Consider the following 12,785-nt stretch of genomic DNA (forward strand, 5'->3'; position numbering starts at 1 on the left):
CTTTTGTACTTGCATTTGAATTGTATGTTCATTGATGTGTACTTATGAGTGTAATAACTGTGAGCACTGACTGAGCGTTGTCACTTTGAATAATTTATTTACTATTCCTGGGTGGTTTTTCACTTCATGGTTGAGCAATTTTGCTGGGAATTGCATTTCTGGTTCGTTACTATTTGGGATCAGGAGTGGAGCAGGTGGCAATATCCACCCCCCCATCTTCACCCAGCTGGGATCAAAAATGGAGCAGGTTACAATACCTGCCCCCACCTTCACCAAGCTGGGATCAGGAGCAAAGCAGGTGGCAATGCGCGCCCCTTGCCTTCACCCAGCTGGGATCAAAAGCAGAGCAGGCAGCAATGCCTGCCCTTCCTTCACCTGCCCAGGATCGGGAGCAGGTGGCAATGCCTGCCCCCCTTACCCTGCCAGAATCAGGTATGGAGCAGGTTGCAGTGCCTGCCCCCCCCTCACCCAGCTGGGATCAGGCACGGAGCAGGCAGCAATGCCCGCTCCCCTTTCACGCAGCCTGAATCAGGTGCAGGACAAAAGAATGGCTGTTCCTGTACCAAATTAACAATGTCAAAAAGAGATACACTCACAGGAGCATACAAATTGTGAATTTATAGACATTAAAGTTCCAAGTGCTTACGCTACACTCTATTTATAATGGATGACCCCTTTCATCTAAGTCCATTCCAACTTCACAAAGGAAAAATACAAAAATCCGTGTTCCTCTATAGTCTCTTCAATTAAAGCAAGTGTCCCAAATATTATTTCTCTTCCTCCTCTTCTCCAGGACGAATCCTCAACGTGATATTTGAACGCGGTAATATTCACACGATTCAATCTGGCTGCCGGCTGTACAAGCTCAGATTTCGTTCACTTGCTTCCTCGGGGGCATTACGTACCGCTGAAATACATACATATATATACATATCTCACCTATATTATCAATTTAACAAAATAAAATAAATGAATTCCTCACTGATTTATCCATACAGACCTGCTGCTGTCCAGTATTTTCTAAATTTTCTAAGTAGAGAGGAAGGACACCGGTGGCTGCGTGTATTCTCGCGCAGCCTCCCTAATTCCTATTGGTGCCTCTTATACTCTTTCATTTTAAGACCAATCACTCCATTTAAAGGGACCGACGAATTCTGATTCTCAAGTTAGTTTACCCCACATGAATCCACATGAATCGTTGGTATAATATGTTTGTTATGGGGTAAACTAACTTGAGAATCAGAATTCGTCGGTCCCTTTAAATGGAGTGATTGGTCTTGAAAGAGTATAAGAGGCACCAATAGGAATTAGAGAGGCTGCGCGAGAATACACGCAGCCACCGGTGTCCTTCCTCTCTACTTAGAAAATTTAGAAAATACTGGACAGCAGCAGGTCTGTATGGATAAATCGGTGAGGAATTCATTTATTTTATTTTGTTAAATTGATAATATAGGTGAGATATGTATATATATGTATGTATTTCAGCGGTACGTAATGCCCCCGAGGAAGCAAGTGAACGAAATCTGAGCTTGTACAGCCGGCAGCCAGATTGGGCGTTAACAATCGTGTGAATATTACCGCGTTCAAATATCACGTTGAGGATTCGTCCTGGAGAAGAGGAGGAAGAGAAATAATATTTGGGACACTGTTGCTTTAATTGAAGAGACTATAGAGGAACACGGATTTTTGTATTTTTCCTTTGTGAAGTTGGAATGGACTTAGATGAAAGGGGTCATCCATTATAAATAGAGTGTAGCGTAAGCACTTGGAACTTTAATGTCTATAAATTCACAATTTGTATGCTCCTGTGAGTGTATCTCTTTTTGACATTGTAAATCAGGTGCAGAGGCAATGCCCGCCCCACTTCGCCTGGCTGGGATCAGGAGTGGAGAAGGAGACAATGCCCCCCTGCCTACTCTCCTCCCCCTTTCTAGAGCCTGTTGTATTTTTTTCCACAACGGGCCTTGTTACTAGTAGAATAATAAAGATCAATTGCACCAAAATACATGCAGCACACAGACACTCAGAGCCAAGCTACAAGTGACACCTTGCACAGGTTGGAGACTTGTCAGCTTACCTCAAGTTTTGATGTGAAATGTAGGCGTCCTGGTTTTACAGCTTGGCTCTCCATTACAGCTGCAAGATCAGGATGCCTACATTTCCCATCAGAACTTGAGGGAAGCTGACAAGTGTCCAGCCTGTGTTAGGCATCACTTGTAGCTTGGCTCTCAGAGCCAACTAGAAAACAGGGAGGAAAAGTGGAGAGAGTTGCAGGGTTGTGTGATAGTTACCAATCCAGAAGAGAATGGGGGCATCCATGAGAGAGTAGCCTTAAGTGACTAGTGCTTCACAGCAGAAAATAAGAGGCTCAGACAGGAGTCTGAGGGTGAGTGTTGGATCCAAAGGCACACAAACAATTATGGCAGAAGGGTAGCGCAATTATACTGTGGAAAGTGCCTTGGGGCAAGGTTGCGTCTTCTGCCCATAAACAATAATGACTGGCTCCGGGGCAAAACAATGAAACTTCTTCTTGGGTGAAACTAAAGTTTTTAGTGATGATTGATGACCCGTGATGGCTGGATGAGAGGGGCTATCAGACCCCTGAATATCCAGAAAGGGAGAGAAGATAAGGGAAAGTTCTGCTGGGTATGAAGATGATTAATTCAGGAACTCTGGGAAACCCCTATTGTTTTAGGATCTTTGTACATCTCTGGGGGGTGTGGTGCTAAAAGCTAGTCTTGCCTGGTGACTCACATGTCAGTAGTTTTCCAGCTTCCGACCAGGAGTTGGTAGCCATTTTCTGCCTTGCCAGGTGGCATTTCTGTGTTTGGAACACAATCTTGTGTTCTAAATCTTCCTGTGGTACAGGTATCTGTGATGCATGTAAGAAGTTCTTGTTATTTGTAAAACAAAGTGATACTTGACATCCTTACAGGGGCGTTTGTGAAATGTACTGAATAGTTCCTGAAATGTTGAGTTGATAATGTGATTGTTGGCCTGGTAACACTATGTATGCCACCTTGAGTTAATAAATACATAAAATAATTTTATGCCACTTATTAGGTGTGGTGTCTTGAAGCCTGTTTTGCTGTATGTCCCATAGGTCCCAATGTCATTGATGCCATTGTAGACGCAGCTCCGCCAAGCAATGGTCCTGAGGTAAGACTTGTCATGCAGTGATTACAAATGGTGCATGTTGACATTACACAGCCTCTTGATAATTCACTTACATTCTTATTATGAGGTCATGAGATATTGTTGAGAATTCTCTAATGTATTCAGTGTAATACTGTCATGTGTGTGAGAACCACTTGAAATGCATATGTTCATGGAGCACACAGAATCAGAGTTGGAAGGGGCCGTACAGACCTTCTAGTCCAACCCCCTGCTCAATGCAGGATGAGCCTAAAGCATCCCTGACAAATATTCATCCAGCCTCTTCTTGAAAACTGCCAGTGAAGGGGAACTCACCACTTCCCTAGGCAGCTCATTCCACCTTTTAACTACTCCAACCGTAAAAAAGTTTTTCCTAATATCCAGCTGGTACATTTCTGCATGTAATTTAAGCCTGTTGCTTCAAGTCCTATCCTCTGCTGCCAACTGGAACAGCTCATTGTCCTCCTCCAAATGACAGCTTTTCAAATATTTAAAGAGAGAAATCATGTCCCCCCTCATTCTCCTTTTCTCCAAACTAAACATTCCCAAGGCTCTCAGCCTTTCCTCGTAGGGCTCAGTCTCCAGACCCCTGATCATCCTCATCGCTCTCTTCTGCACCCTCTCAGTTTTGTCCACATCCTTTTGAAGTGAGGTCTCCAGAACTGCATACAGTACTCCAGGTGCAGCCTGACCGCAGTATAGAGAGGGACTATGACCTCCTGCGATTTCGATGCAATGGCCCTTTTGATACAACCCAAGACTGAGTTGGCCTTTTTTGCCACCGCGTCACACTGACTGTTCATATTTAGTTTACAGTCCGCTCTTACTCCAAGATCTCTTTCGCATACACTACTACCCAGAAGTGTATCCCCCATCCTGTATTTGTGCTTCTCATTTTTGTGGCCCAGATGTAATACTGTGCACTTATCTATGTTAAATTGCATCCTGTTCACAGCTACCCACTTCTCCAGAGTATTCAGGTCTTGTTGAATTTTAACTGTCTTCTTGGGTATTTGCCACTCCCCCAATTTGGTATCATCAGCAAGTTTAATGAGTAGCCCGTTTACCCCTTCATCCTGATCATTGATAAAAATATTGAAAAGTTACGGGCCCAAAATCGAGCCCTGTGGCACCCCACTTAACAGCTCCCTCCAATCTGATGAAACGCCATTGACCACCACTCTTGGGGTGTGGTCCTCTAACTAGTTCCCTATCCACCGAACTGTCCTATAGTCCAGTCTGCAGTTTTCCAGAGTAAGACTTTTTAAAAATAGAATACCAGCTATGCAAAAAAAGGTGACCTATGCTCCATAATGCTTACAATATAAAAGATAATGGCATGGTCTAAAGAGAGACCAAAATGTAAGAAGAATGTGGCATGACATCACCAAACTGAGATTCTGAGCCCATGTCCTTTAGTTGTGCTTGTGGTTTGCTGAGACCTGAGAAATGAGTTGCTGCACATCTTTGTTGTAAAGATTTGTCCTGTAGTTTTTCACTGTTATTAGACATAGTAAGCTAGACATAGCTATGAGGAAGAGGGCCCTTTCCTCTGCAGTCTGTGTAGCCATGCTGTGGGTTGATGGGAAAGGAAATGGCTCAGTGGTAGAATACGTGCTTTCCAACCAGAAGATCCTACCTTTAATCCCTGGCATCTCCAGTTACAAATTTCAGTGTGATCTTATGCAGAGTTACTCCAGTCTAAACCCATAGATTTATGCGGGTTTAGATTAGTGTAACTCTGCATAGGGTTATAGAGCTGAGTGTGGGTCTTGTAATATGACAATACTGGGCTGGGGAAAGCAATGAATCAGTCAAGGCAGCTTGATTCCTAGGAACTTCTCAACTGTCCTGTGAGTGCTGAAAATACACAGGCATATGAGAAGCATATTAGTATATTTCATATTACAAAGATCAGCTTAAATATAAAGCTCAGTAACCAAAAGAAGCTCCTAAGTATTTCCCCCCAGAATTTGTAGGTGTGTTCAAGTATCAAGATTTCTAGGCCTATTTTATGCCTGCAGGGATGAAATGTTTGAAATTAGGAGACATGTGGCCTGCTGTCCTTATTTGTATAAGTAATACTAATTTTATAAAAATATTCTTTTGCTTGCGGTAGTTTTTTTTAATATGGTCTTCTATTACTGAAGAAATTACTTTACCTCAGGCTAAATAACTTTCACCATATTAGTACTTAGCAGAAATAGGTGGTCAGTTTATAAAGAGAGGTCTTCTGTCACAGCTCTTAACACGATAATAAAATCTTGAATAGCTAATGCAGAGGAATGAATGTGGATTAACTTTTGCTTCCATTTTGTTCCAGATAAGAAAATTTAATTTAAGTTCACAGTCATTATCTACTTATAATCAACAGTTGTGGCTAACATGTATAATACAGATGGATCCACGTGGTAAGAATTTTCATCTAGCTATGAATAGTTTGCACTAGATTGACTATGCATGTGTTTTGCACACATCTTTATATCTCATGCTTGTGTCAGTTGTGTATTTGAATTTTTTTTTATTTTTTTATTTACATTATTTATAGTCTGCTTTTCTCACTGAGACTCAAGGTGGATTACACACTGTAGTTAGTACAGTCAGTTTCAAGGACGTCTCAATAAACAATGTAATAGGGTCTATAAATCCAAATGTGCAAATATTTAAAATCAGCAGAAATCCAATACATGGGTGAAGAAATGCTGACACAGAGCAAAAGCAGTTTTAAGACTGATACATTGAACAATAAACAACATAGAACTATCCAGTAGGATCATACAAAGCAACAGTAGCACTTAGTAATAAAATCTGTGGTCCCTGCCTCTTCACTGATGCATCTCTTTGAAACAACTTCCTGACAGTACAGCCCTCCTATCTGAATAAAAAAGCTCTCTTGAATAATTCAGTTTTGCATTATTGGTGGAAAGCCAGGAGAGTGGGAGCTTTCCTGACCTCTTCAGCTAGGCCATTCCAAAGGTGGAGGCCACCACAGAGAATGCCCATGTATGGGCAACTGTTGATTTTACCCGCAAGCAATGTGGCACTTGCAGAAGGCCCTGTTCAAATGAGTGAAGCTGCCCTGGGGGAACATAGGAAGAAAGGTGGTCCTGTAGACATGCCAGACCAAGGGAATTGAGCCTGGTAACTAATAGGTAGCCAGTGGAGTGATTGCAGAATGAGGGTAATATTCATTCTTCTAGCTCCCAATAATAACAGAGCTGCAGCATTCTGCACCAACTGGAGTCTCTGAATTAGCTTAGAAGGGAGAGCAATGTACAGTGCATTATGGTAATTAAGTCTCAGTGTTAACATGACATGGATCCAGGTGTCCAGATCAGCCATGTCGAGGTAGGGGGCCAACTTCCAGGCTAGACGGAGGCTGTAAAAAGCATTTTCTACAGCTGCATAAACTTGCTTTTCTAGCAGTAGCTCTGGATCCAATATAATCCCTGGACTCTTAACTGAGTTTGCAGGGGTCAGACAAGTTCCATCGAAAGTGGTCCTTCAAGGTCTCGGCCTTCCCAGTAAGCATCACTTCTGTCTTTTCTGGGTTCAATTTCATTTTTTTTGTTTGCTTTTAGCCATTTGAACACAGCTACCAGGCAGCAACCAAAAGTTTCTACTGCATCCTGCAGTGATTTGAATAATGAGATCTAGAGTTGGGTGTCATCTGCATATTGATGGCATCCAATTCCAGCTACGAATGAGTTAAATAACATGGGGGATAAGATTGTGCCTTGTGGAAGCCAGTAAGATAATTCCCATTCTGGAGATAGCTGGTCTCCAGCCGCGACCCTTTGAGTCTATTCTGTGAGTAATTATTTAAACCAGTCCAAGGCACATCCTTTGATACCCACTTCTTCCTCCAAATACCTCAATAAGGTAGAATGGTCTGCTTTATCAAGGGCTGCAGATAGATCCAGTAGGAGCAACAAAGAAGCATGGCCTTTGTCTGTATTCAGGTGGAGATCATTCACTAAAGATACTAGAGCTGTGTCCATCCTGTGGTGTGGTCAGAATCCAAACTGAAAAGGGTCCAAAGCACTAGAGTTATCGAAAAAGACCTGGAGTTGTTCAGCTACAGCTCTTTCAATCACTCTGCCTAAAAAGGGCAGATTAGAAACTGTACAACAATTTGTCAGATGCTTGATAAATCTTATTTCAGCTGCCCACTTGAGGCTGCAAAGCTGGAGATTTAGTTAAGCAGGTGGTGAACTGCAGTACATTGGTAATACAACTTGTGTTGTATACTGTGTAGGTCTGGTGTGTCCAGCAAAGCCAGTTTAGAATGGGAATATTTCTGCATAGTCTTTTCTAATACGGAATGGCTATCTGCATTACTTTATTATGCAAATCAGGATTTCACAAGCTGATGGAAAATGTCACTTGTATTAATATTTATAAAGCACCTTAGAAGCAAGGCACTGTTCAATGAATGTTATTAGCCAGAAAGGACTAATTTCCTTCAGGACGCCTGTATAAAAATGGAGTATGCATTTAAACCAGTATGTAATTTGCGTGAAGTGTAAAGGGCTACTTCAGTAGCTTTGACAATTACAGTAGCAGCCAATTACCTATGTTACGCGTAGACAGTTACGGGAGGATTTACTGTGCACATGTTACTGCTGCCTGGTTAGAGTTGATGCCCACTCCCCTAGGTTGCATTAAGGTTAAGAAAACCTATGAGTATACTCAAGATGTGAGGAGGAGGAATCTATTCTCAGAAATGAGCTTAATACTGTTTCCAGTGTTCAGATTCTATGGCAAAAATTATAGTTGAACAGGGAAAGAAGGTAGATCCATAGAAGCCGGGAGCAAGCGTGGGAAGAACAGGAATGGTAGCCATAGGAGCAAGAAAAGAGGACTCTACAAGATGTTAACTTCCTTACCACAAGCAAGCTGCTAACTTTAATGGCAAGATGATGTTGAGGAATGGGGTGTATCAGATTCTACTACAGAAGATGCAGCAACAACCCCTTTCATTCTGGGTTGTTGCTGCCTATGCTAACTTTCCAATGTTATATTTCAACCCACACCTTAACAGCATCTGAATTGTTTGTTTTGCTTTATTTTCAGATAACTTGAAAGTTGCGACAGTGTCCTTGAATATGTTGGTTAGAATAAATGGTGTAATAGAGAATGCAAGTGTAAAATACTTCAACAAGGAAGTTCACAACCGGACAAGAACTCTCAACTGTGCAGAAGTAAGTTTTCCCTGAAATAACTTCTTGGTGAATGATTTCCTTCTGTGGTTAATGGGTGAGGAGGGGCATTATCTCTGTGAGAACCATAAACAAAACAGTGCCTTCTAAGAGGCTTTTTATAAATATGGCTCCTCAAGGAGCAATAACCACTAGACACCTTGGAATATCTCTGCCAGCCAGAATCAACAATATTGTGCTGGATGAATTTTTTAAAGCAAGTAAAAGGGCTGAAACTGAGTGGAAGAGAGTACATAATTGCTTGTGTGTATCTAAGCCTTATCCCTAGCGTCGATAAAGCTAAACTAGATAAGAGATATTAATGTTCATTAGTTGTTCTGATGGCTCAGATCTTCAAAGAAACGCAATAGTCATGATGCAGCTCTTGTTGCAAGTGTTACACGCAACAGATGCCCCCAGTTTAACTCTTTGTCTTATGAAAGGGACACAGCTGTGATGGGAAGTTTTTGAAGTGGTATATAGCAAGAAGCAGGATGGGAATGCTCTCTCTGGGGAACCTTGTACTCAATTGTATCCCAAAGGAATTCTGATCTATTCCTCACCTGTTACAGTGGTTGATCCAGCACAGAATGACTTGAAAGCTCCAAATTATAAATTGACAGTTGGTGTTTTGTTCTCACACTGTTCCTGCATTCTTTCTTCTGTACGTTCATAGCAATGTGCTGAAATTATTGTGGTTCATCTTGGCTACCTGAACTATACTCGCTATGATATCACTGTTGCCTTTGAAAACCTCCCTCCGGCTTACCACATCAAGAACTTCATAGTAAGTGCAATGATAAAAGCAAACAAAATTGCAGTTTTAATCTGCAAATCCCCTTGTCTTTTCTTTGCAGTTGTAAAGGGTTTGTTGTTTTCTAGCAAAGATTCAATATGTATACAGAGAAGAGCCCTCCTTGTTCCTGATTAGCGTTTTTTGAAATGGAAGTGGAGCTTTCTGCTCAGATAGCTCAAAATTGTTATTTAAGAATCTCTTATGGAATGAGAGAAATTTTTATTCCTAACAACAGGCATGTGGTTTGGTTGTGGCCTTAATTTGACTACAGGCTGAAAGAATCCATCCCACCCCTTATTTATTGTTTTGCCCTCTCTGCTTCTTATGAAGTATAGTATGAGGAAAATCCTTTAGTCATGGAATATAGCTCTGCACGATGAATTCTACTAATTTTCAAGATATATATGGGGTATACAGAGTTTGCAGGGTGCTTTACAAAATTAAACTTTATAAAAACCAAGATTCGGTTCTAAAGTACCTGGTAGAGTATATTTAAAATTAATTAAAAATTTTTGTTCTGAATTGATTCTGATTTTGATGGTGATACCATTTTTATTTGTGAGCTCAATTACTCAATCTGAAGGCATGACGTCAGTCATCAGGCATGATTCTGTATCTTTGTACTTTTGTTTACTCCCTGAAAATGCTGATGTAGCCTCAGGTTTTGGGTTGCTGTGTTGACAGAAGAGTAGTTGATACTCTCTAATGCAGGGGTCCCCAACCTTTTTGAAGCTGCAGGCAACTTTGGAATGTTGAGAGGGGTTGGTGAGTGCCACTCTAAAATGGCTACCACAGGAGGTGGAACCAAACCCAAAATGTCTGCCTCTAGAGATGAAACAAACGGAATACCTCCCTCTTCATAGCACCTGGGAAGATGGAAACCTTGAATGGAGAATGGAGCCATGTACTGAATAAAGAAAGCCCAGTTGTTTACTAGTCCTCTTCATCTTCCAGTGGAAGAACCCTGCATTTGAGTGAGAGAAGCTAAATAGTAAGACCTGCCTTACAGTGACCCCACCCACTTACTGAAAAGCTCAGTAGGTACTGGGGAAAGTACTGGCAGGTCCCATGGACACCATGTTGGGGAGCCCAGTCCTAATGTTAATGGTAACATAACAAGCCTTGCTGGCCACATTTGCTTTGAAGGAGTTGGAATATTAATTTTCAGTTAAGCAGAAAGGCATATCCATTCAAATGTCTTATTGGTGGCATGTTACATTGTTTAGTTCATACTCATAATAGTAATAATAATAATAATAATCTGTACTTATATACCACTCTTCTAGACAGATTAGTGCCTCACCCAGAGCGGTGAACAAGTTAGTATTATTATTATCCCCACAATGTGCAGCTGGGGAGCTGGGGCTGAGAGGAGTGGCTTACCCAAGGCCACCTGCTGAGCTCATGGCAGTAGTGGGATTCGAACAAGCAGAGTGCTGATTCTCAGCCGAACCACTTAATCACTGTACTATGGTGACTTTCCCTGCTAGGAACAACCTTAGACCAAACACTCGAGCAATTGGCTGCTACCACTGAGGTACTTCCTGCGAACAGCTAATTCATGGTCTTCCAGCTCAGCCCTAGCAAAATAACCAAGTAACAGGGTGGAAACCCTGGAAAACTTCCTTATAGCAAACTGTGGGTAGTGCCTAAGCGGTCTGGCACGTAGGGAAGAGAATCAGAGAAATATCCCAGAGAAATGAATTGTACCAAGGAAGCCAAAAATGCCTTTATAGAAAGAAGGTTTATTATAGAAAAAGGGGAAATGGTGGGTAGATTCAAAAAGGGGTAGGAAGGAGAACAAAATATAAAATACAGGGAAGAGCACACTATCACACTGCACACAGTCTGTCAAATAAAACAATAATGTTGAGCTATCTCAGCTAAGCACACTTCACCTAAGTGAACATTGTGCTTGTCCTATGCTGCTCCTTTACGACTAATATACATATATATGAAGACGATAGTAATGTTGGTATTTTCCTGGAATCCTCATAATTTGGTGTGAAGGTTGGGGTCTTGAATGATGTTGAAGCAGAGGTAGCATGTTGTAGAGCTTGACTAGTGTGGTCTATTCCCAACCATTCTATCTGACAGACTTAGCTCAAATGGCTTCTCGGTGTAATAAATCCAGCACCAAGAGAGGGAAACAAGAAAAGAATGGTAACTTTTATTTTGCCCTTGGGACAGGGGAATAAGGTAGTTCAGAAAAGAAGATAGGAACTGTTTACAGGTGGAACATGGTCTAGCTGGACTGATTCATTTATAAGGTTACAATTGAATATTTAGAAGTATGGAAAGCAGTTAACAACTAAATTTTCTCCAGAAGCTAGACTCTAAGACACCATAGTCTCCTAGCAAAGATTTTTTTCCAGCCCACTCCTCTGGAGGCAAAATCCTATCTCTACCCCATTACTATTTTCTCCTGTCACTCAAAAGGCAGACTCTGAGGCTTTTGAAGTTTCCTGAGTCAGGACCTCTCCAACCTAGCACTCTGGAGATGCAAGCGCTATCTTTAAAAAACCCTGAGACAATCTCTTTTTTTCCTCTCACTTCCCCTCTTCTATCTGGTTTTTCCAGCCCTTTTAGGGATCCTGACTGGCAGCTACTACTCTACTCAAATACCAGATAGGACTAAAAGGGATTGGTGTTGCCCCCCCCCCCCCCAAAAGGGCAGCACCTTTGTCCATCTGTCACACTTGGCTCTAAGTGAAATGTTACCTGTGCAATATGGAGCGGTTTAGATGTAGTCACCCCATGCAGATAAGGTAACATGACATGGTTGCTTTCCATGCCTGTAGTGCTATATCCTTGGGCATTGCAGTGATGTGGAATGTAACCATGCTAAAGCAGCTCCCACACCTGAAAAGAAGAGCTGGCTCTCAGTCTTCATGACAAATCATTTCTAGCCCTCCTGTATTGGTTGAAATATTGTCTTGATGTTTAATAAGTGAGAGCCATTGGGAATGATGTGCAGATGCTTTGATACACTGCTGTGCCTGTAAATGTTTAATCCATGACTTCCTCTTTTTGTTAATATGGTTGTTTCTTTCTTCTAGTGGAAAACCTATAACCCAGCTTTCTCACAAGTGGAAATCTGGTTCCGATTTGTCTTTGTCGTTCTTACATTCATAGTCACAGTGAGTCCTGCTCCCTTAGTTTCTTTTTAATAGGCTTAGAGGTGGCTCTTGAGAAAACATTCATCCATGGTGTTAGAACAAGTCGTTCAAATAATGTATGTAACATGTTATGGTATTTGTAGCAAATATGATAGTGTCAGCAGGTCATCATCTAGTTATTCCTGTTCTTCTCTTTTTGTTCTGTTACTCGGTTTGCTCTATCTGAACATTATCATTGGCTTTCTAGTGGAGATTTTCAATGGTAGCACAGGCAGCTTGGCCTCTGTGCTTCATGGAAACACACTTTGACTTGGTAGGGAGCTTTTTCTTTGCCAGAGGGTTAAGGAAAGAAAGGATGGCCAGAGGAATGGAATAGGATACAAAAGGGCTGTATACACCAAGTTGAGCAACAGAGAGACATAAAGGTGAAAAATTTGATCAACAGGTTTGCTTTGTGCGACCTCGCCAGGGAAGATCCCTTGTATGATTTGAGAGAGTTTCTGTTCAGTTGAT

At 41.6% G+C, this 12,785-nt stretch overlaps 1 protein-coding gene across 3 annotated transcripts in view; it reads left to right on the forward strand.

Annotated features, from left to right (window-relative positions):
- Positions 1 to 12,785, forward strand: part of TMEM181 (transmembrane protein 181) — a 46,032-nt gene that overhangs the window by 12,242 nt on the left and 21,005 nt on the right. For all 3 annotated transcript variants that reach the window (XM_055001860.1, XM_055001868.1, XM_055001876.1), the window contains exons 3-7: positions 3,104 to 3,159; positions 5,480 to 5,567; positions 8,233 to 8,360; positions 9,034 to 9,144; positions 12,213 to 12,293. In XM_055001860.1, the coding sequence (XP_054857835.1) occupies positions 3,104 to 3,159; positions 5,480 to 5,567; positions 8,233 to 8,360; positions 9,034 to 9,144; positions 12,213 to 12,293 (464 nt within the window). The remainder of the gene's footprint in view (positions 1 to 3,103; positions 3,160 to 5,479; positions 5,568 to 8,232; positions 8,361 to 9,033; positions 9,145 to 12,212; positions 12,294 to 12,785) is intronic.

The sequence above is a fragment of the Eublepharis macularius genome, chromosome 1 (assembly GCF_028583425.1).
Source record: "Eublepharis macularius isolate TG4126 chromosome 1, MPM_Emac_v1.0, whole genome shotgun sequence".
Taxonomy (NCBI): domain Eukaryota; kingdom Metazoa; phylum Chordata; class Lepidosauria; order Squamata; family Eublepharidae; genus Eublepharis; species Eublepharis macularius.